At 47.1% G+C, this 23,943-nt stretch overlaps 1 protein-coding gene across 1 annotated transcript in view; it reads right to left on the bottom strand.

Moving 5' to 3' along the window:
- LOC144138901 (uncharacterized) overlaps window positions 1-21,592 on the bottom strand; it is a 917,654-nt gene extending 896,062 nt beyond the window's left edge. Inside the window, exon 1 of the mRNA XM_077671409.1 lies at window positions 21,482-21,592. Coding sequence (XP_077527535.1) covers window positions 21,482-21,577 — 96 coding nt within the window. The 5' untranslated portion in view covers window positions 21,578-21,592. The remainder of the gene's footprint in view (window positions 1-21,481) is intronic.
- Between the last annotated feature and the right edge of the window lie 2,351 nt (window positions 21,593-23,943).

Here is a 23,943-nt window from a genome sequence, read left to right as displayed (position 1 = left end):
ATGATTACAAGCGCCAGACAGTGAGGAACGTTTCAGAGCGCATCTTGGTCTGACTACGTGAAATTTTCGTGTACGTGGGGAGACCCTCCCAGCGCTGTAGTGGTAAAGACAGACAATTGTTCTTGCTTTGGTATCATCCAACACCAGGAGTTGACCTCCCACAACGTTCGGTGTGCGGCGTGATGATGCATGAGCATCGTGGTGTCGACATCACACACAATGCCGTTGTAAGAGAGATTTTTCGGCCGTGTTGTGCCTGTCTAGGAGATGTGGACGGATGCACTGTTTCATGTCAAAGGTTACGCTGGCACCATGTCCCACTGAGCTACGCTGGGATAAGGGGGGGCAGGCAGACCTCCCGTAGCCCAAAAAGTAATTTGATTGATTGATTGATTGATTGATTGATTGATTGATTGATTGATTGATTGATTGATTGATTGATTGATTGATTGATTGATTGATTGATTGATTGATTGATACTGGGGTTTAACGCACCGACGCAACGCAGGCGATGAGGCGCACCTTAGTGGAGAACTCCGGATTAATTTTGACCACTTGGGGGTCTTTAACGTGCGCCGAAATCTCGTACACACGGGCGTTTTTGCTTTTCGCCTCCATCAGAAAAGTGGTCGCCGCGGCCGGGAATCGAACCCGCGACCTTGGGCTCGGCAGCGCAACGCCTTAGCCACAGAGCCACCGCAACGGGTCCGAAAAGGGAATAGCTATCTCACAATACACTGGACATACCGGCGTACAATGTTTAGTCAGCCGTCTTGTTTTAAAGCTAAAGCTAGCGTTACGGTTGTCTTGAGTCTGCCGTCTACTACCTTCCTATTGGCTGCGACGCGTTCCACAGCGCGAGGTTTCTCCTTAGAAATAACACAACCGCACGCCTCGTTGCTTCGGCAACGCCTTGGCAAGCGCAGAGAAAGTGTAGTGGCTGCCGCCTTTAAAGGAGTGATGAAAACAAAATACAAGTTTAATTTGTTAGAAAGACTGCTCTTTCCCGATAACACTAATGCCAGTTTTATCGCAAACTAAGAACAAATAATGGAGATGATAAAGAAAAAATGTGAAAAAGTGCCGAATCCTCAGCCACAGCTTTGGAAGGTGTCTATGACGCCAGGGAGACTTATTTGTGCGATTGGAGTCCGCCTGCCCAAACCATCGCATAGAAATATCACTGCGCGATTGTAGTAGGGCCTCCAGGTCCATTTGATCACATCCCTTGAACACTGTCGTGCAGTCAGCATACTGAAAGTGATGTTTTTAGTGCTGGCCCTTATGCCGTCACTCTTACCTATAACACGTCACTGTCGCGCGAAATTTGAAAATTTCTCAATACTTTAGGTTTCTTTGCTTCGAAAACGTCTTTCGTGGTTGCAATCGAGCTGAGTGCGCTACTAAAGCCCAGTTCTTTCAAATCACACAAAGTTGTATTCTGTCTTCGTGGCCCTTTATGCGTCCGGCCACAGTGAAACGCAGCTACCGCTCTCCCCTTCCGTCGCTGCCAGAACACCGCATTGCGAACTTATGGAGTGGAACAGCCAAGCCAAACGAGCGAACGTCACTTGCAGCAGATAACTCGAAGCGCTATGCTTAGCGATGTACAATAGGTCAGTTAAGGAGTGCTGACACAAAATTTTTGTTTTACTTTTTTTTTCTCGTTGCTGTGGGCGCGTCCCAGCTCGCTATTCATAGAATAGCACATTGGACGGTCGATCGTGGCGTAAAGGACTATTCACAGCCTCGTTTACTTGTGTCAGTGTTGGGTTCGACAAAAAGAACACTCAGGCGTCCGGCATTGACAGGAGGTAGCCCCTGACGTCACCATGCTTGTCGCACCGCTGCCGGTCTGGACGCGGACGCAAGCACGCGCGCGCGCGTTTACAACGGCAGTGGTTTCCGCCATCTCCAAGCCCCCGGGCAGCATGACGTCAGCACCAAAACCCGTGACGGGTATACACGCCGGAGCAGCGCCTGCCAACCTCAGCCAGCGCGTTGGCCACGCCACGGGGCTGTCACGTCGGCAGTTTTGGGCAAGGAGGAATAGATGTCGTTACGCTGATGTCGATTGCGAAAGGGTACCCATTCTGAGCTTTCTCGTACGCTCAACGATCAAAATTGATTTAAAATATGTTACACTGAACGGTTACTGTCGAAATTTGCTGGGAGATACCTCCATATACAAAGGAAGCATTTTACAGTTATCTCAGTTTTGAAATTTTGTGACAGTACTCCTTTGAAGCTTCTGCGTTCACAAATAACAAAACTTGCTTAGAGGCTGTGAGATTAATTTTTTTTTTCACATTGCACTATTGTTTATTTTTTCCAGAAAACTTCCCTGGCGGGCTGAACCGCACACTCTCTATTCGCGTGCTCTGCGGACCACTGGCGTGCTGATGTACCTTCAGAAAGTCACTGAACTCGCCTACGGCTGGTGGCACCTATCTGATTACGCTTTGCGTAAACCTGCAAACCGCGGGCTGAGGGCAATACAATATCTTTCTACTCCCCAGACTTCGATATAAAGCAAAGAGCTCTATAGGTAAGCGAGTGGGGAATACGCCGTGGTTTCCGGCACGCAATAAATCGCTCGTCAGGGTTTGAGGCCGGACGCGCCCGGATGGCAATCGAACTACCGCGGTGAGCAGCCGGCTTGAAGCGAGGAGCCAGACGTAAGCTAAAGAAAAAAAGTTATTTTGACAGAAACACAAGCAGCTCATAAAAGAAAATGATCCAAGAAAAGAAGGTTGCAACCGTGCGCGTCCTCAAAAGGAGTGTGCACCATGGAGGTGATACTTCAATTGATCGATGCTATCGTGCATAAAAGAACGCATATGTGGTTTTGCCGTTGCTATCAGATAGAGCAGCATTCAAGGTGTATGTTTATAGCGTATTTTGCAGCGCTTTGCAAAGAACGAGACTGCACTGAAACAGTAACCTGCAAACATTAAGATATCTTAGTGCAGGGAGTCGCTTTTTGCGGTGCAAAACAGTTTTGTGATCCAAATGTGACTGCTTACCGCTTAACGGATTAATCGTGGTGTCAAGTGCAGGGAATTCTCAGTTAAGAGATATTGAAGCAAGGGATTTGCATAATTAAATTGCATTTTAAAGCCAAGCTTTCTGTGTTTCGCTTGTGGCGATGTCGGAACTTTAAACAACGGGCTTCCGCAAAGAGCACGTGATGATGATGATGATGATGATGATGATGATGATAAAACGCGAAACTTTCTCCGAAACAAATGCAAAGTCCACAATCCAATAAGCCAAAGTTAAAATGTACGACTGTTATGATTTTCCATCTATTAGTTTGCGATGGGGTCATCTGAATGTGCTGATTTGGTTAGGTGATTCTCGCCAAAGAATCCCTGCAATGGGAGTTGCTCGCCTAGATATATTCAGAAGCGGCGGCAGTGTTTTACTGTCCCCTCATCACACCCCGTTGAAGCTCGAAGCTCAAACTTATCGCTTGCTTACTTCTCAAACCCACAATTTTACTTCCTCATAATGCCGCTCACTACCTGTCCATCGCAAACGCGAAATTCTGCAGCTAATAATCGATGCACTTGCTCGTACACTTGCGCGATAACACGCTACCATAACTCTCCAGCCATTTCTATCGGCACGCCACTTGCAAGTATTCGGACCCTCCCACTGGGCACGAACGGTTGCGAGAATCGCGTGTCCGTAGCAGCAGCTCCCATCGGCGTGTACTCAGCCGCGTGTACGCCACACAAGGCATCCGGGGACACAGTAACAAACACCGGCAGAGAGAGTATTCGCTTCCGGTCGATAGCCTCGTCCGCCTACGTGTATGGCTCCCCGTAAACGATCGTTTTCAATCAGGAACGCTGCGTGGACGGGACGGGGTACGGCCCGCCTTGGACAGAACAAATGGGCGAGATTGCATTGAAACGCAGCAATCGCGTTTTATGGAGGTTAGCACTACCGTCCGGTAGTAACCAATCACTTTTGATGCGTAGTATTCTTTGCCGAGTACCCCCAGAGTCAGGACCCTGTAACGCGCTGTATATCCACACGAATACAGATTTGGCGGAAGTAACACCGCTAATCGTTATAATAGCGCTAATGGAGATAATTGGTCGAACAGAATTTTGATAAATCGAAAAATGTGGCTGTAAAGAACTCACTCTCTAGACAAGCGGCATAAGAATGGTACGCATTAGTAGGCAATTCTCTGAACTTCCGCAGATATTTTCAGAGTTTAAAATATATATATACTGCTGCAATATAGTAATTGGGCAGCTGTTCACGCGCATAGTGTGAGATTATATATAATTACTGAAACTTTACTTCTTAGCGCGAAAGGCAAAACGGAGCAGCTTGGTTTGAATTGTTTCCAGCCCAGTTTATTTCAACCCACAGTATTCACGGGATTGTTTGATTGGAGTACTAAATAAACATGGAATACTAAATAAACCTGAACTCTTGTTTCTCGAATATCTCCAATAATCGGAGAGCGGTGCAAGGTATACGCTGTTTTCTCTCCGAGAATGGGTTTGCGATTTCAGGAAGGTATTGAAGCAGCCTGACGCAGTTCAAATGTTCTACGTTAGGAGGCGGAGTGCACTGCCCCTGTTTGCACGCTCTGTGATGCTCAATACTCTGCATTGCAGAAGCAGTTTACCTGTTTTTTTGTTAGTTTTGGAAGTACAGTAACACCTCGCTATATCGAAGTAGTAAAAACCCGGAAATATTTCGAGATGAGCGGATTTTCGCGATGAGCAAAGTTGCGCGAATTGCCATAAAATATCGAGTTATTTGCCAAAAAAAGGCACTACTACTTACCAGCTCTTCAACAGCAGCTTCCAATCTTGCTTTTCATAAAGGTTTGAAAGAGAGAGAGAAAAAAAACATACAAGAGACGTTCACCGGCTAGGTTTTGTGGCACTGCAATTTCACTTAGCAGAAAAGAACTGCGTAATGCTTAGCGTCACTAAATAAAGGCTTTTAGAGTATCGGCACTCTTTCCTCTCATTGTTATGTGCCGCCGGGATTTCCATTGGTCGGTCGGCACCACGTGACGTTTGTTTACATATGGGCGCAGCCATTTTGTTTTTGGGCGCCTCTCCTCTCTCTCTCTCGGCTGCGCGGGCGCTAGAGCGGCCGGTCGCACTCTGCCCGTCACAACCGGCGGCGGTTTCGTTCGAAGAGATGGCAACACTGCAAGCCAGAAACAAAATGGCCCCCAGACGCCTCCGGGTGCGCGAAGTGGCGGTACTCTTACGGTCTGCTCTGAGGTCGCACTCGGGCCTAGTGTGGAGTCCTCTAGCTGCTTGACGCATTGCATGAGTCGTTCTTCTCCGCCGCTGAACTCAACCTTATTTCGTAGCAAGCGCCGCAAATTCCTCGTTTCGGTATATGTTGGCACCTCTCGAAAAGGTTCGTCGTCGTCGTCCCCGTATTCTACGCCGTCCCCTCCTTTTGTGGCTATTTCAACGATTTCGACGTCTGCAATTTATGGCATGGGCACATCCTGCTGTACCTCTGCGCATGTCTCTACCGTCACATGACGCGTATAAGGGCTGCTTGACGAAGCTGATATGCCTGCCTCTAAGCACAGACTTCACGTTCGGGCAAAACATCGTCTTTGTGGTAGGCGCGGCTAAACGAGTAAGAAATCCAGGGACTTCGGTGCGGCAGCATTGCGCCAATCTTGTGAAATGGTCCACGGCGGCAAAATTTCGAGATATTTGCAGTTGGGCCCAAAAATACCTCGAAATTAAAGGCTACAATAGACCAGCGGACGTATAGGAAATGGTGCGGTGCCGCGGAAAATTCCAACTTAGCCGATTTTTCGAGAAATGCAGTTAGAGTAAACGAGGTATTACTGTATAACCTGCGCTTTAGTCATGGTGTAAGTTAATAAGATTGCATGTATTCGTGTACTGGTACACATATGCGTCGAGACCATGCACTAGTTATTCCTCATTTTCCCAACATTGAGGAATAACCACAGTTCCGCCGCCGCCGCCGCCGACGACGACGATGATGATGATGATGTCTGTAATTTAAACAAACCCAAATATTCAAAACTTGATTAGCACGTCCTTGCGTATTACTTTAACCGGATACGCAGTGGAAGAAATTACGAAATGTGGCTGAATGTGAGCATGCGCCTGCTGCAATATCTCAACAAATGCCCCCCAAAGCGGTACCGATTGGGGGGCAGCCCTGTTTTTATTCTCGTTTAACAATTACGGCTCTTCCCTTAGCTGCCGAAATCACTACACTACAAAGGTAACCGACAAAAGTAGCCGCAGAAACCCACGTTCATCAGAGGACCAGGAAAGCACTAGCAGCTACATCGTTGCACACTGAAGAGCAAACCACCCTTGTGGGTGAAGCCATGAGGGAAGACCGACGGGTAACTGCAATGTCCGCCAGCTGACACGCAGAAAACTGTATGCATTGAACGCTTCACCACCACCGAGGCGATCTCTAAAATCGAGCTTGAATTACAAGGCGTCCTCTTTGGAATGAAGACAGTGATGACGTCTACATCTCGAAAAACATCGAAGGCAGTAATAAATATACAGCCAGCTTGGAAGCTCTCAAGACAGAAAGGTGCCCACTAAAGCTAAACTCAACACCTCATCATATAAAAGAGTGGAGCAAACCAATTCGCCACAGCCGCAATGTTGGAGGTCAGGTCAGGTGGATTCCCGGCCACAGTTGCATCACGGGCTAGAAGGAGGGCCGCAGACTTGGGAGGGAGGTCCTTTTCTCTCAGACTTCGGAGTAAGCGGTTCCTTGCCTCCAGTACGAGCCACAGCGGAAGATAAACAAGTGACACTGAAACAAATCGGCAAGGAGGAGCTCAAAACTACCATTCCCAAATCCCAGAATCCCATGCAGCGTCACATTCAGAGGGCGGCCTAAATGCTCCTTACTAAAGCACGGACCGGCTACACCATCAATGACGACATAGTGGCACGTCGCACGCACTACAGGCAACATAAAAATTACGCCCACCTCCCCTCGCGGGAACCTTGGTGTGATGCGACGCTGAAGGGGTTCCATTGGCGTCGCATCAAGCAATCGTCGGGTACGGCAAGAGAGCAAGCGCAAGCGCGGACGACCGTCGACTGAGAGACCGGCCGGACCGCGGCAGCGCACCCGAAGGAGAGGAGACGGCGGAGAGAGAGAGTACTGCACATGCGCACAGTGCGCAGCCGCGCGCAGCGCGACCGCAGATGTTGGGAGAGAGTGTTCGCTATCGGAGAGAGGAGAGGAGGCGAGCGGGGGAGAGACGCAGCTGTGCGGACGCGGACGACGGACGCACGCAGGACAGGGCCGCCGGCAAGAGATGCTCCTCTTAGCGTCGCATCTAAAACGTGCAAAGTCCGCCTGACAAGCTCCTTTGTCATCAATTGCACAGAGAACCGTCGACCATTAAGATCTTGCCCGGAATTTGCAGATAATCGAGACAAGCACAAGGCTTCGCCAGTAGAAAGCCTCAACGAATGGCTCCACCGAAATGTCCAAGTGAATGACACGTTGCTTACGATGTGGGCCCTCGCCAAAGAGACACAGCTCGTGGGAAGGGCCTGAAAATATGGAGTATCTTTCCATCCTCTGCAGTCAAGCAGCTTGACTTGAAATGCCGCTATGAGATCTACTCTCAGGCGCGGGACCTTTTTGTATTTGTGGGTGAAGTGATTATCAGAACAGGTATTTTTTTATGTGCCATCGCGGTAATCAAGCAGACACTTATTTTCCATTACAAGAACACTGCACAATACCGGTTATATATCGATGTTTTGGCTCAAATATGTCTGATGTTTTCTTTTTGTTCCGCAGATTTGACGGGAGTGAAGAATGGTACCAGATTGAGAGGTTTGGAATGGTTTTGCCTGTATAAACTTCTTGTTTCAGAATTCCTACTACTTTGGGTCGGAAGGCTGAATCAAGGGGCAGCCAGGCATACAAGCAGACGCACAGGTGGTCACCATCTTTCTGCATCTTTCTGCACCATGTTTCTGCAAAGTTAGTAAACTGAGCGTATGCGCGCTTCTTGGAGAGCGTTTGAGAGTGTGGCCTATGTTTATGGGAAATGCTTGATCAAGAAGCGACGCCGGTAGTTTATTTTGAAGCGCCTTTACACGCTGCGTCGCCACTGGGCAGGGTGATCGTCGAAGGGTATCATGCTAGCTGCAATCAGCCTGCCGCGGGCTTGACTCCCGAATGTAGTAGATAACAGGATGCTCAGTGGCGACAGAGCATAAAAAGACGCTTCAAAATAAATTAACGGCGTCGCTGCTTCATCAGGCATTTCCCCTAACAGTAGGCCACACTCTCAAACACTCTGAAAGAACTACGCATGCGCGCAGTTTACTGACAGTGCCGCAAGACGGTGCGGCATGCGTCGGAGGTCGTGTGCTCCGTCGTTCGTATTTCTTTTAATCCCCCCTGTACTGACGGACCAAAATTTTGGGTTTAAAAAGCCCTAGATGGACTGTCGTCTTTAACGAGGCTAGTGGAATGACTGCGTTCCCATTCCTTTACATGGCATCCCCTTGGCTATAGCTCAGAAAATATTTCAGCAGAAATTCCGAGAATTGTCTACTAGTGCGTGCCATTCCTATGCCGCTTGTCTACATTGTGAGTTCTTTGCAGCCAGATTTGGCTATGAGTAGGAAAAGACGGTGGATTATTGTATTGTCGCGTGCTATAAACACGCAGTTGTTGAGCCGGGGTCCTTTAAGGCGACGACCAGATGAGTAGGGACAGCTGGAGCCTTTTCGGGAGATGCACAAGGTTCCAAGCCCGAGCTCAAGAGCTGGGAATGACGATGATCAGATAACACGCGTAATCAACCACTTCTTCGTGGTCAGAGTTGCCTTTTAGCGCCGGTGTAGGAAACACGTGACAACATTGTTTCGAAGTTTCCTTCCGTTTCTTCGCGCCAATGAAGCCCATTTATTCCGTATAGCGATTATGAGCCTTAACTTCGCCAAATGTCTATTTTTCCGCCGATGCAAGGCGTAGAGCCAGGTTGGACCACCCTCGATATTTTGATTTGTGTTCCCAATGTTTATTTTCACGACTTTTGACTTCATTGTTTTTTTTTTTGAGGGGGAGAGGTGTATATGATGCATATTTTTGATTTAGTCACTTCATTTTTGTAAGACTGTTTTTATATTTTTTCTGTGCTTTAGGTTTTCAAATTTCTGTTCCACTAACTATTTACATTCACGCTATTACGATTGAAAGCGTTACTTCGGCCAGTTATGCCTTTTTGTGGAAATTCAGGGCGTTACACTTTGTGCTCATTTTCGCTTTTTTTTTTTTTTGCAATTACATGTTCGTTTCTGGGCTTTTAGGTTTAGTCATCGTTTTGGGGGAGATGCCCAATTCATTTGTGTGAAATTTTTATTTTTTCTAATTTTCTTACTTTTTCTTTTCAAAATTCTGTCGGGCCAATTCTTTTCATTTGCGTTATTATAACAAATAAATGAGTTACATCCGCCAGTTATGCATTTTAGTGTAAATTCAGAGCGTTACACGGCCTCGGATGGAGGTACTCGGCAAAGAATGCTAGGCATTAAAATGAAGCGGGGAAATAAATGAACCAACTGTGACGTTGGAAATGCATTTAGATTGTACAAGCTACGACTGCGGACGAAGCCGCCACGCTTCAGCTCACCATGTTAGATTCTTGAAATTTTACAGCCAATAAAATGTCATGACAATCAAAACAAAACCTTCCGAACATGAAAACAAAACCGACCAAAAGAAAACATTCGACTGAACAAGCTGGTTCCTGCCAATAGCGACGGTTTCTCTTTTTTCCTGAACAGTGTTCCTTCGCCAAGAATAAAAAAAAAGTCGTTGTCACTATAGCGACTTTAAAAAAGCACTATCGTTAAACGAAAAACCAAGTGAGGAGGGACATTCACGGTCTGTTAAACACCGCTTCATCAGGAGCCTCGCTGGAAGAAGAAGCCATTAGCGAGTCAAGAGCCGGCAGGGGCAGCCGAATGATACGGCGCAAAACGAACAAAAAAGGAAAACACGGGGTCTAAACGCTGGCCTCGAAAGGCATCAATCACCGTCTAAGGTCGGCACAAAGGGGCGGTATATTGCAACGGCTAATGTGGGGTCAAGACGCCTTAATGCGTAGGTTCTTTCACGCGCCGTGCTCCGCTGGGCCGGGCCATCGAAAGTTCGATGTTTTATTTTTGTTTTAATGCAGTGTTGAGAAATAAACACAAAAATGTCTTCATGTTTTTGTGTGTGTTTTGGTGATCGTTTGTTCGTGCGTCCATTTACGCTCTAAGCGCGAAATATACAGCTTCGACGCGTACATATTCCCCAAAAAGGAATCCTCACAAAAGATTGCAATCCCGTGAAGCGGCTCCTTCATCCATCGGAAACGTTCTAGCGCGCATAGAAGTGGGCCATTTCGGACGTCTTGTGGCAGGAAAGAAGTCTTTGAGACATTGTCGTATGCGGCGAGAAGGAATTCCGCTTCACTGGCCCCGTATTGCTGGGCCACTCAGGATGTTAAGGAGCAGGCACTTCTGCATCCATAGCGAATTCGTTTCGAATGAGATTGGCAAATATGTTTGAATCGACGGTCGACAGAGGACTCGCGGATTCCTTCGAGCGGGTAATGAACACTTCCCTGTTCCCTCTTGTGAATTGCAAAGCTGGACGCAATTAGCATAACATTGCGTTTTTGTAGCGGCGCTGGAAAAAACTGGGGTATAAGCATATGGATAGCTAAGGATGGTAAAAAAAAGGCTGGAATCAGTGGATTAGGTCAAAATGTGAATGTCGTTTGCGACTATACGCTAATAGAAAATCGGTTCCAGTTTTCCATCCTTGTACAGATTCAATGTTATTGCCTGGAACCAACAGCACAACGAAGGTGTGCGCTGGTGCCTTAAAAAAGAGTTCTAGAATATACTTCAGCGAAGAAAGTATATAGGTTCCAAAGCAGTGAAAAATCTGAAAAGTACTTTAGCGTTTTCAGTTTCAGTCTTAGCACCAACCATGCAGAGCAGAAGAGCGTTATCTGGCGGCAATTTAAACACTTCAGTACCTGCCAGATTGGAAGAAAAAGGGATTCAGAATACAGAAGCAAGCCTCAGCACCTGCAATTTCAGAGGTCCGATTGAATACATTTTTGGTGCAGTATAATCTTACGTTCAAGAACATCCCTGCGGAGACCATGCAAAAATTCCTGGTTGCACGTAACTGCTCACGTGGTTTGAAGGTGAAAGCAGAGCGATTAACAGCCTTCTTTCTTGCGTGTTTGCGTCCCTTTCTTCGCTTTCGTATCTCCGTCGTTTGACGCGAATTACTCGGCAGGCAGACTGGCACAACTCCTACGACAGCTTCCTCTTCGTTCTGCTGTTGTACTCACGTGCAGCCACGTGCACCTGACCCAGCGAACGCATCAAGCTAATGATTATTCTATTCTGGCAGGTCACGGCCGCGTTAGTACTGCGGTCAGCGCCCCTGACTGCTTCTGTGGTAGCCCGGGTTCAAATCCCGCACGAACCCAATGTATCTTCTTTTTACACCGGCGGCCATTTTGGTGCCATTCGTGTTGACGACGACGACGGTGACAACGGCTAGGGCCACTTTTCGCGTTTGACGAGGCACCTAAGACTTTCTCCTTACAAAAGCAGACCGACGGTGTTTCCCACGTGCACGAAGTTCTCCACCGCCACAATTGCAACAGTGCTTCCGATTCGGTCCCTCGGCTAACAGCGACGCAATAAACGAGTGGAAGACGCGCACGCTAATACGCCGCCCTCGAAAGCGTCAGCGGCGCGCTGAAAGAACAGAGCACAGCGAACGGGCATTCATACCGGCGAGCCGTGGAAAGCGCCGACAGGGAAGGCTTGTTTGTTGTTTCAGAAGGCCGCAGTACGGTCCCGGGTAGGAATGGTACGGCGCGGGGGCTCAATAAACGTCGTCCATCGCCCAAAACGCGAGCGCGCGTGCTACTGCCGCCACCTCACAGCAAAGAAGGCCTGACAGTTTAGTTAGCAAGCTCAGTAAAAGTGCTCAAGTTCGTATTTCCGTAGAAAATGTAAGCGAGGACGTCACCGCGTAGAAAAGGGACTGTTTAATCCACCGTATGAATAGAAAGTGGGTGGGGAAAGTATCTCGAGCTTCATCTCTTCGGGGTGACGATGAAGGCAATGGTGAGGGAATGGAAGGAAAACCCCTTTTTCGGGCGAGCGTCCCGCAGCCATCACTGTATAGCGCGTGTTTATACGGGACGGTGCGGAAGCGGGCCGGAAATGCGCTCTCATTACGGCAAAGTGCTGCCTCTTTCCACCCACCTCCTTCTTTCCTCCTGTAACAACCTCTCTTCATCTTCCTCTACCCAGCTTTCCTCTTCCTTAACCCCCTCCTCTTATCCCCTCCGCCCTTCGTTCATCTGCGGGAACCCCTTCTCCTCGGCGTTCCGCGGGGAGCGATTGGGGTCAGCCGAGTTCGAATGCGCCCGATAGATTCCGCTAATGAGACTCTCTGCGACGGCATCTGGACGTTCGCGCTGATCGAGCAGGCTAGCGGGCTCCTGGGTTGTGTCTTCGTGATCACATAACCGAGCTCGTATCGTAAAGCAAGTGTTTCGGCTGAATGCTGGTACGTCTCTGAATGACAGCGGTTCCAAACGGTGTCTCGAAGGATAGGCGATGGCTCGGCAAACTAATCGCCAGCTTACGGGCTCTTTACTTGAACATGTTCTTCGATCGTGTGGATGCTATGGTTTTAATACCGAGAAAGGATTTTTTGTCCGCTGCTATTGGGTGTTCCGCTGGCTGCCCGGATAGCACAGGAAAGCCGCCTGGTAGTTTGGTTATCAAGGGCCTCATCCTTTTAAATTTTAGCTGCAACTGGAAAAAAGGTTAGCTTCCTCAGTTAATGGTTAGCTTGTTAACGCTGATGTTTTTTGTGTTAATGGTTAGCTTGTGAAACAGAACTGATTTGATCGTAGGGTTCAACGCACCGACGCAACGCAGGCGATGAGCCACGCCATAGTGGCGGGCTACAGGTTAATTTTGGCCACCTGCGGATCTTTAACGTGCGCCGAAATCTCGTACACACGGGCGTTTATGATTTTCGCCTCCACTAGAAAAGCGGCCGCCGCGGCCGGGAATCGAACCGCTAGTGCTCAGCAGCGCAACGCCTTAGCCACTGAGCCACCGCGGCGGGTGTGAAACAGACTGCCTTAAGTTTAAACGCTCCCAAGTAAGATTATAGCTCTTAGTAAAAAATTCGAGAAGTTCACAAACAGGCGTTTGAAATAAAATAAGTCGCTTTTGTCGGAGTTTTTTTTTTTAAAGATTGATGGCGGTGCACTGCTTCACGCCAGTTTTCCTTCGTAATTTGAACCTTACATAAATTCCGGATGTTTATAAGGCTACTCTTTCACCCATACGCAGTCAGCCAAAGCGTGTGGAATAAATTACCCCCCAACTTTGCTTGCGTCATCGAGTTTGAGAAGCACAAAAGCCCCACTGTTCGAGGGAAAACACATTGTTAAAGAAAAACAAAGCGCTCAGTACTTACCGAAGTTGCATTCATTTTATCTCAGCCCCTTACACAGACAGCATATAAACGGAGCGCCGGATGATTAGTGTATATCGCCGCATACAATGCCTGCCTGTTTGTTGGTGCGAGCTAGCCCGCCATCGACGCGGTCTGCAGGCCTGGCTTCTGTCCGAAGTGCAATAACATTCGGTACTGCGATGGCGTTGCACGCACGTGTGGTTCGCGAGGGCTTAATTAAGGTGCCTCTCCAAGAGCCGATGAAAGGGTGAACGCAATGTTTACGCTACGGAAAAGAAAAAAAAAAACACACGCGGAAAGCTCCAGGACTGGACCTGACACCGCGATGAAAGCTTCCGGGTAACGACCCACATCTCTCTGGGGAGCCATTCATCATAACAAGCGTAGAGGGCGTGCCCGAGAGATTTTGTTCACATAGGAAGCTGCTAGTGCGATACTGCCAGGGTTTGGCTCTATGAAGAAAAACCGTAGTCACTGTCGTCGTCATGTTGTGTGGAAGCCGGGATTGGTGAAGAAGGCAAATGTAAACACTGCGGCCGTGATCTCCATGCCCACGTGGGCATATCCGCCGGATGACCACACGCGGGAAATTGAAAATTGTCGACTGGATGCAGGGTTGAAACCATTTGAGTTTCTCCGGCTGTTATAAGCTCTTCTTCGGGCGAGAACACCCTGGTACTGTTGTTGGAAGAACGGACGATGGCCCTCCCTGGTGTCGGTAAAACGCTCAATGTTGACCAGAGCTGTGCTGCGGAAGGTAATTTGAACACAAATATTGTTCGTCCCACGCCTTGAAGGAGTTAAGTGAAAAGTTGGAGTAAAACCAAAAGTATGTTTGACGATTATATATTGCTTAAAAGAACGTCAGTGGCTGTCAGTGGCTGTGGGTGGCGGTTATCACTGTAATTTCCACAATGCGTTCGGTCGTGAAAGCTTGGCCGTTTGAATGGTGGCAAGATAATAGGTTTGAAGCATAATGTTGAAATAGATTTCAAGTATAACATGGAGATGCGATAATTTTCTCGCTTTATATATGAAGTGGCCACGAGTGGTTCCACAATTTCAAATCGAGTCCACCCGCCGTGAAACATGGGTTGCAAAGCATCATAGCTGCATCTGCCAGTCCTTTGCGATCGATGCTCTGTCTACTGGTCAGCGAGTGAAGCGGGGTTTTGTTTAGTAAAGATGAAGTTGTTTTATTGTCCCTGGAGAACAAATTGTATGACAGCTTCATCTTACCGGTACTCACCCAAGGGGCAGAAACTTGGAGGCTCACTAGAGGGTTCAACGTAAATTGAGGACGACTCAGCGCGCAATGGGACGGACGATGATAGGTGTAACATTAAGGGACAAGAAGAGAGCAGAGTGGGTCAGGGAACAAACGCGTGTTAAGGACATCTTAGTAGAAATTAAGAAGAAGAGTTGGACGTGGGCAGGGCATGTAATGCGAAAACAAGATAACCGTTGGTCTTTAAGTATAACAGAGTGGATCCCTAAGGAGGCAAGCGTAGCAGGGGGCGGCAGAAAGTTAGATGGGGAGATGAGATCAAGAAGTTTGCGGGGATAAATTGGTCACAGTTAGCACAGGACCGAGGTAATTGGAGAATAATGGGAGAGGCCTTTGCCCTGCAGTGGGCGTAGATAGGCTGGTTATATACTACAACGTTATATACTACAATTACAGCGAGCAATGGAAGCTCGCATGCATAGCACACGAAAAAACAAACATCTGATAAAACTATGGGGGACAAGCATACAAATGAAAAAAAAGCTGATGGCCCCAGGTAACGTAGTGCCGCTCACTGGGATAAACTCAGGTACGTAGTTGTGCAAACCGAAAACATGTTCTCCATGACTTCCTTTTAGTATACTGACAATGTGACAGTACTAATGGCTATTCATGAATACAGTAATACCTCGTTACTCGAAGTAGTAAAAACTGGAAAATATTTCGAAATAAGCGGATTCTCGAGATAAGCAAAGTTGAGCGAATTACTATGAAATATAGAGTCATTTGCATAAAAGGCGCTACTACTTACCAGCTCTTCAACAGAAGCTTCCAATCGTGCTTTTTATAAAGGTTTGAAAGAGGAAAAAAAACACACAAGAGGCGTTCACCGGCTAGGTTTTGTGGAACTGCAATTATACTTAGCAGAAAACGGTTGAGTTTGGTTTAAAAACACATAGGTGGCGCTGGCTCCAAGAGGAGTTCTCCGTGGTACGCCTACGTTGCATACATTTTTTTTTTCCATCGCAATAGGGACCCACGCTCTCCATTGAGTTTTCTCCCGCACGACACACCTCCATCTTCTAGTACATTGTACCTCTGGACATGTCTCTACCGTCACACGACGTGCCACATGGTTGCTTGACGAAGTTTATATGCCTCTAGGCTAAGACTTCACGTTCGGGGAAAACATCGGCCTTGTGGTGGGCGCGGCTAAACGAGAAAAAAATCGAGGGAATTAGATACGGCAGCATCGTGCGAATCTTGTGGAACGGTACGCGGCGGCGAAATTATCGTTCCGCTCTCAGTCAAGGTTTCGAGGTATCCGCAGTTTGACCAGGAAATACATTGAAATAAAGGGCAGCAAATGCATTGGGCGTATGGGAAATGGTTTGGTGCCGCGGAAAATTTCGACTAAGCACACTTTTCGAGATATGCGAGTTTGAGTTAACGAGGTAATACTGAATTTCGTATAGGGTGCTTTTATAATATAACGTATTCCCTGTGAGAATTTCACATACGGGTGCAGTAACGGCGCGCACGAAATTTGGAAGTGCGTCCCTTTTACAACGGGTAATGGAGAAACAGGCGATGATCAAAGTCTAACAAAGATGTTCACGACAGAAGGTTCCGGTGTCTCGTACAAGCGGGAACACATTGAGCTGATTATATACACCGCGAAAGGTTCGCCCATTGCTGCAACCACTTATATACATCCCTAACATGTCATTACGTCAACTATAGAAAACAATTTGTCCATTGATGTTGGTGGGCGAGACAGTTCGCGTCCATTACGGCTCGTTAAGCAGACAGAGGGTCTGCAGCTCGCAAGGCAGACCACATATGGCGCGAAGAGGGATTGGCGCCATCTGTCGGGGGCCTGAGAGAAAAAAAAAAGAAAAACAAGTGTAAAATGATTGAATGCAATGCATCGAGTTTGTTATTTAGTTTTTGTGGGAGGGCATAGTTCAACTTTCCCTGCTTGAGACAACATAACGGTTAGCATGGTCTCAAAATGGTTTGAAAAAAATGGTCTAAAAAGAAAGACCCGGCAAAAAGTGTAGTGCCGATGCTGCCGCCAAACTTGCTTGTTGTACATATACCTAATTTCACTAGAAATTACAGTTCACTAGAGTATACGCACTGAAAGAACCCTGAAGGGTGAGCATGTAAGACGTGAAATTCTGCTTACTAAAACGTCCACTGAAGAAAAACGGGGGAAGCCGTTAATAACGGGGTGCTGTGGAGGATCGCAACCTGCCAGCTGAGATCGCCTCAAGCGGGGTCAATTAAGACCCACTACGTGGACTGAGCTGAACGATGGCTGAAGCTTTACCAGGATTTAGGGCCCACTCTGAAACCGTTAGGTACCCTCCCTCCCTTTCTCCTTCTGTACCTATCTATAATCAAATGGCTTGAGGGAACACAAAAAATCGCCTTGATAGATATTAGTATATGAGGCTTCACTTTCCCATACGCGAGAAATAAATGGTCGCGATTGCGACTATAGACTCACGTCGCCCCCCCCCTACCCCTGGCCCCCTTTCACTTCTTCTTCCCCCTTCCTCGCCCCCCCCCCCCCCTCCTGCTGAACACTCATTGCTGTTAATGAAATTAGGTTGAGTTCAAGTTTACGTATCACTGTGGTGCAACGGCTCATTCTGTCATTCTCGGAGGTAATGAAGGCATGCGCGTTTGAAACTTTCTTTGATTTCATTCATTCATTCATTCATCAACATGGTTTTGTACCCTTCAGGACGAGAACATCTCCCGATGTGAGAAGTTTTAGCCGAAGACTGCACCAGGGGGCGAAATCTGTATTGGGTGAGTGTATACGATCTTTTATTCTTGGCAAGAAAGCGTTCCCTCATATGTTTGCACCCATCTAGTGAAGCCCCAGTGGTAACCGATGTTGTTATTTGTGCCGTTCTAGGCAGAACTCCAGACCTGAGGGGGTTATTTAAAATGAAAATAGATGTGTTTGACTTCAACGAACTCGTAAGCCATGCAGAGTTGCTACGTGTTTCTTTTTTTCTTTCTTTTTTTTGGTATCCTACTTGTGTCAGAAATTGCCTGCTCCGGCCTGGCCAAGTCCCAGAAACACGAGTTTCGCAACAACACAATGTGGTCTTAAACAGAGAAAGTAAATTGGCAATAAAATTTGGTCTACGTCTGCAAGTTCCTGTCTCCCTTTCACAGCGGTTATGCCACAAAGATATCGTCGCTGTATGCGATGTCCGCGCCTACATTTCCGGTTTCGCAAAAGGCGCGGGTACAGTGATGCTTACATAACTGGGGCGGTATACTTGTGTTTGTCCGTTTTGAAAACGTCCGTTTTGCGTCCGTTTTATTGTGACGTACTTCCCGTTGTAGGCGGGCTTTAGGTTGAATTTTTCGCAACTGTTCTTGTAAGCTCATTTTAAACGACTAAACCCATTTTAAACTATCTTTTGCGTGGTTATTGTTACGCCAGCGAACCAACAACAAGGCGACGAAAAATCGTCTGCTCCGAAACGCCGCGGCTCGTAGCTTCACTGTGCTTGCATGGCGTCACATCCGCATGTTCGGTTTTATCCAATCAGGCTTGCTCAAAACGCACGCGTTTTAAACGGACACAAAACGAAAAAAAAAACACGAGAGTATCGCCCCGGTTTTATACTTCATACAGCAGCGAAATAGCAGCGGCCGCATAACTGGACGGGCTAAAATTATAGCCGTATTATTTAGCTGAATAAAAAAACAACGTTTAAATTGCTATTGAAGTAAACGCTGGCTCTAAATTGCCGAAATGCAAGACACAGGATATATTTTATATAAGTAAGTATCGTTTTACACCATTGTTGCATTGGGCTCTGCTCACGAAACGTTTTTTTCTAACGACGCCTTCTCCGGAAAGAGAGACCACACATATATCTCGCTCCTGTGCTCATGCCTAAGGTCATGACAGCAAAACAGACACCGCATCTGAATAGAACCTCTCTGACAGCTATTAGTTGCGCGCCTATTTCTCGGCTTGGCGCACAAAATATCGAGATATAAATTACGTCGCGTAAATTGCGGAGCTCGTTCAGGCATAGCGATACGTGATGAGATGTTGGAGAAACGCGAACCTCTGGGCCCGAAACAAGATGAAGATCAGTGTTGCCTCGTCCCCTCAGTGCCTTTTTCTCACAGAGTAACGGGAGATGATCATGGAAGAAGCGCGGAGTCGCAGCAGCCAGCGTGGCGGACGTGGAGTTATTTATAGCTCCATCCATTCCGCGCTTTTTCTGTGGCGTGCGTTGCCAGAATGGATGCGCGAGAGGAAATCACGCGAATCGATATTCGTTCGACGAGGCACCCGATGTCTCGGGTGCGCACACTGTGGGAAGATGCATGTTTTAGATGCCCGAAGCGTATTCAATGTAAAGCTAGCTATCACCATGCGCGGAGAATAGAAACTGCGAGGGATGGGAAGAGAGGCCTATTTTTATTCGAGTAACGATGCTGCCTCTTCATGTGCCACCCATCTCCATTCAAAGGCAGCTTCTATAGAGCTTTCTAAGGCTGTGTTCCGACTCTGACTGGAACATCGTTTCGTCCACACAGAGGTGCTGTCATTTCCGCTTCTCGGCTGAAGTGGAACGGGAAAAAAATCAAGTATGAAAGCGGCAATGACCTAGGAACTATATTACGGCGAGGGGGGAAGACGGTTCCGTGACGACTCATGCTTAAGTTTTTATTGGAATTCGCCGAAACCTTTATATGGAATGTATCGATGGAGGTACAATTAGAACTGCGGGCAAATGTACAAGTACTGACCTTTTGTGCCAGCTAGAATACTGCAGTTGACTGACTGCTAGCGAAGACTCGAGAATCAGGCACATGAGAATCCTGTTCAAAACAGCCGTCTGTTTAGAGATATTTTTTTTTGGAAAGCCTAGAATAGTTCTAAGTAACCTAAAATATATGCTGCCTACATTTACTTGTGTATATTACCAACGAACACGCGAGATCATTAGTCTTTTACCCTTTAGTTAAAAAAAAATAAAAGCGAGTAAACACATGACGAGAGTCATTTTCCGATACGGGCCTTTGAACCTAGACGTAACCATTCATCGAAGACAGCAGCATTAACAAAAAAATTAAAAAAAATCTTGTTACATAAAAAAAAACAGTACAATAAAGACACTCAAAAATTTGCTTGGGCGTGACTGCAAAAAACAAACCTAATGTTTACAGAATTTTCTCCCATAGAATGCCCGAAATCTGCTCGTAAAAAGCGACATATGAGCTTGTCAAAATGTCTGTGAACTTGCAGCATAGGCGTAAAAACTTCTGAATTTTTCCATATCCCGAACGAAACCATTACCATCAGCCGTATCTATTTCACAACAAAATCTGCACTGTTTAGGCCCTTCTAGAGCCAACAGGTTATTATTATTTTTTTGTTCATGGGTATAATCACGACTCTAAGAATAATAGCTCACTAGCAGATGACGCAACAAAACAACAAATACTTCTCAAATATTTCTTTTTTTCATATTCTTTAGTATTCCAGTCATGTTATTCTCACAGAATCGTTAATATACATATGCATCCCTTGAGACACTATTAACAATAAGCTCTCAGACGTTGTTTGAAATAAATAGGAAACTGCAAGAGCTTCCCATCGTGAAAGCATGCGCTGGTCTGTCGGTAAACACGCGAGGAAAGTTTGCACTCATTCGTTGAACCAGAAGTGACGGAGCCCTCACTTGTCATGGTCGCTTCCGACTTCAAAGATATTCCACAGAGTAATAGTGAGATACAAACCTGCTTCATCTCGTTTTCGCCAGTTTACGGTCACCCGCATTTGCATCTCACACACTGAAGAACTTCGTGGGAGGGCGCGGACGTAATTAAAAGAGCACGGACGTAATAAAGTTCGGGCAAGGACTGCTTAAGTTTCGGTAAAATGGTTGCTTAATAAATGGAGCTTTGAACGTGCCCTGCATACGTCTGCTTAGAATTGACCTTTACTTAACGCCCGAAGCCAGTCAACAACACCGTATGCAAGGACGGAGATTGGGCAATGCTTTTTACGATCGCACTGTGGTCGTTCACAGCAATGGGCGTTTCATGTGAGGACTTTTATGACACAGCGCGTTATTCCAAGCACGCGAATAGGCTAAAATACTGAACGCCTTGGCACTTATGCGGCATTGTTTGCTGCCTGGAATATTACACTTTGCTGATTTCTAGTGTGTCTTATTCCTGAATATTTATTTCAGACGAACGTCCTTATTTCTTACGGACGACCCTTGCCCCATCCTACTTTGTTTTGGAATTTACACACCTGTTCACATAACTGAAGCATGGTGTATACAAAACTTACTGTTATTTTCAACAACCAGAAAGAAAATTAGTCTTCATGAAAAACAAAGTACACGTTGTCAGGTGGCTCGTTCATCCGCACTTCATTTTAAAAAATGACACGAGGCTGTTATTACTGATACAGAGTTCTGCTGATCCAATCTACGGTCCAGGTATAAACAATCGATAAAAAATGTCATCATGTTGTTCTCGGCTCCGAAGGTATCGCCAGAAGATATAACAAGAAGAGAAAACGAAAAGTAGAGAATTAAGGGTATAATTGCTCAAGTTGGCGTTGGCCTTGAGGAGCGCGTAACGTCACACATTAGGCGTCGCAATTTGAAGCTCACTCACCTGGACGATGGAGCGTTGCTGCTGCTGCGCAGGCGGCGACGTCGGGATGACACTGACATCCTCGCGCGAAACTTCACTCCGAAGACAGGACGCCATCTGTGCAGTGGCGGCTGACAAGGGACGAATTAATCCGGCTTATCCATGCGTAATCCGTCTCTTCCGACCCACTTCAGTATCCTAATTGCGTGATATTCAAGACGGCACAAGCGCTGCTAACCGCAAACTATACGCTGCGGCGCGTAATCACCAGAAGGAAAGTAGTTATTGCACGAGCTTTCTTGTTTCTTCGTCACTAAACACTGAATACTTGATTGCAATCAATGCCAAAACAACAGCACATGACGATTAGGCCGGGCACGAATCCTGAGCGGGTGACGCTGAACTGACGGGGTCCGCAGAAAACGTGCACGCACACTTCGCCAGTACCGATGCAGCACCTGATAGTAACGTCGCCACAGCACCGCAGAAAGCACCAGCTGTCAAGATACTCAGTGGCACTGACCGGAACTGAAGACGCACAACACATCACTTGAAACGACGTCGTCGCATTTCTCAGGACAAAAGCTCCTTCGGGGCACTCCGCAGCACTAGTGTACCAACCGCGCACAAATCCGAACACGCCCACAAACCTTATCCGCACCCACACGCACACACACTCTGCATTTGGAATCAACGCCGACGTTTAACACACGGCTGTGTAAAATACGCTGATTGTTGCCGCACGCCGATAAAGGTGGCCTTGTCCCAAACAACTGGGCTGAAACTCCGATGCAGTCGTATTCTTTCTTTTCACATGTTCTCTAAGAAGAGATTACACCGCGTTTCAATAAAAGAAAAGTAAAGCACATGCATGAAAATTAAACTCAATGCGAAAAGCTCCGTCGGCCGGCGCTGGTAGTGCTGCCTGGCCGACGTGCCACAAAAGGCACCGCCATCACAGGCCCGCAAAAGCCGAAGCACGCACTCGGGCGGATTCCGGGACACCCGTCAAGACAGCGTCGCGTGCGCCAGTTTCGGACTACGGGTCGTTCCTCCTCCTCGCGGAGCTCCTTCCCGGAGGGTGCGCGAACCGCGAGGCTCAGAGCCGGCCGACTGGGCTCTGGCATGCACGTGCTCGCGCTCCCGGGACGCTCCTCCGCGCCGCCGGGAGAGGGAAACAACAAAAAAGTCACGTGCCCCCGTGACGTCACGGGAGCGCCGGTGAGCAGACACGCGCGAAAGCGGAAGCGCTTCTGCTCGTTTTCGCAGAAGGTGTGAAGCGCCCTCTCGCCGGAGAGGAAGCAACGATTCCACTGATGGGAGGGGACACAGTGTGCTCTCGTTAATTCTTAGCACAGAGAGGTAACAGTTGAATACGCTTTCTTAACAGTACTTTTGCAGAAGTACGCAGAGGCAATGACTTTCGGAAATGACTGCTTATTTGTCATGTGTTATTCCCCTCTTCTGCGCGCTGATTTCCTCTTTCGCGTCGATATAGCCGCCAGAGTTTCTTAGCGTTACCGCATTTCATTATAGCATCCCATCTAGAATCCACGCCGTTAGCATCCACGCCGTTAGCCGGCTGATCATTCAAGATGTTGTAAGATGGCTTTAGCCCTCAATCGCATAGCATACTCCGCTGTGTAGTTTTCTACGTCAAAAAAAAGGTAGTCGGAAAAAAAAATGTGTCGTTACATTGAGCTGAAGAATAAGCAGGCGCTCTGTAGTCGCATTCGCCATTTAAACCACAGAAGTGAAATACAACTTCATATACCTTTATCAACTACAGATGTTATGTGTCATTTGCTGTCCGGTCTGAATAGCTTAATCTATTACACGATTGTAACTAATGCTGAAGGGTAAACCTCTCTAGAGTATGTGCAAATGCAATCAGATTATATAGAACTCCCTGTTAGTGTAACACCGACTTCTCACCAGAAGCGATATAAACTGTAAAGGCGAAGACAAAAAGTAGCGGTAAGTGTTCAACCTATTTTTAACAAACATTTACAGGCTCGCGTATCAGCGATTGACAGCTATGTGCAGCCAGATAAAGCGAATAAAAAGTAAATGCCGGAATTCCCCTTAAACCCGACATTTCTGTTGCGTACTAGTAAACAAGATATCATTTGATGTAATTGCTATCAATTCAAATTGAATAAGCCGCTATTTCACTTCCGTTTGCACTGGCATGGATATTTTTACACATACGTTGTTGCTTGTCTCGCCGGCATTGTATCACTAGCTGTTTGGATACCTGGCTTTTTGAGTGCTTGATAACTTGTTGCCATGCCTCCACCTGAATCAAGGTCACTCCTCCGGCACATGTACCTTATTTTCGTTCAACTTTGAGACTTCAAAATTCAGCAGGTTTTTTTGTTGGTGGAACCACATACCACATGAAAATGTTACTTATGGAAGCATTAAATTTATTGGCCTGCGACGGCGTATCGTGCTTGCAGCATCTGGAGGAAGATAGCAGT

Source organism: Haemaphysalis longicornis, unplaced genomic scaffold (assembly GCF_048455015.1).
Source record: "Haemaphysalis longicornis isolate Haplotype H1 unplaced genomic scaffold, Haemaphysalis longicornis Haplotype H1 scaffold_5, whole genome shotgun sequence".
In the NCBI taxonomy this organism is placed as follows: domain Eukaryota; kingdom Metazoa; phylum Arthropoda; class Arachnida; order Ixodida; family Ixodidae; genus Haemaphysalis; species Haemaphysalis longicornis.
Note: the sequence above shows the minus strand (reverse complement) of the source record. Positions and strands in the feature narration are given on the sequence as shown.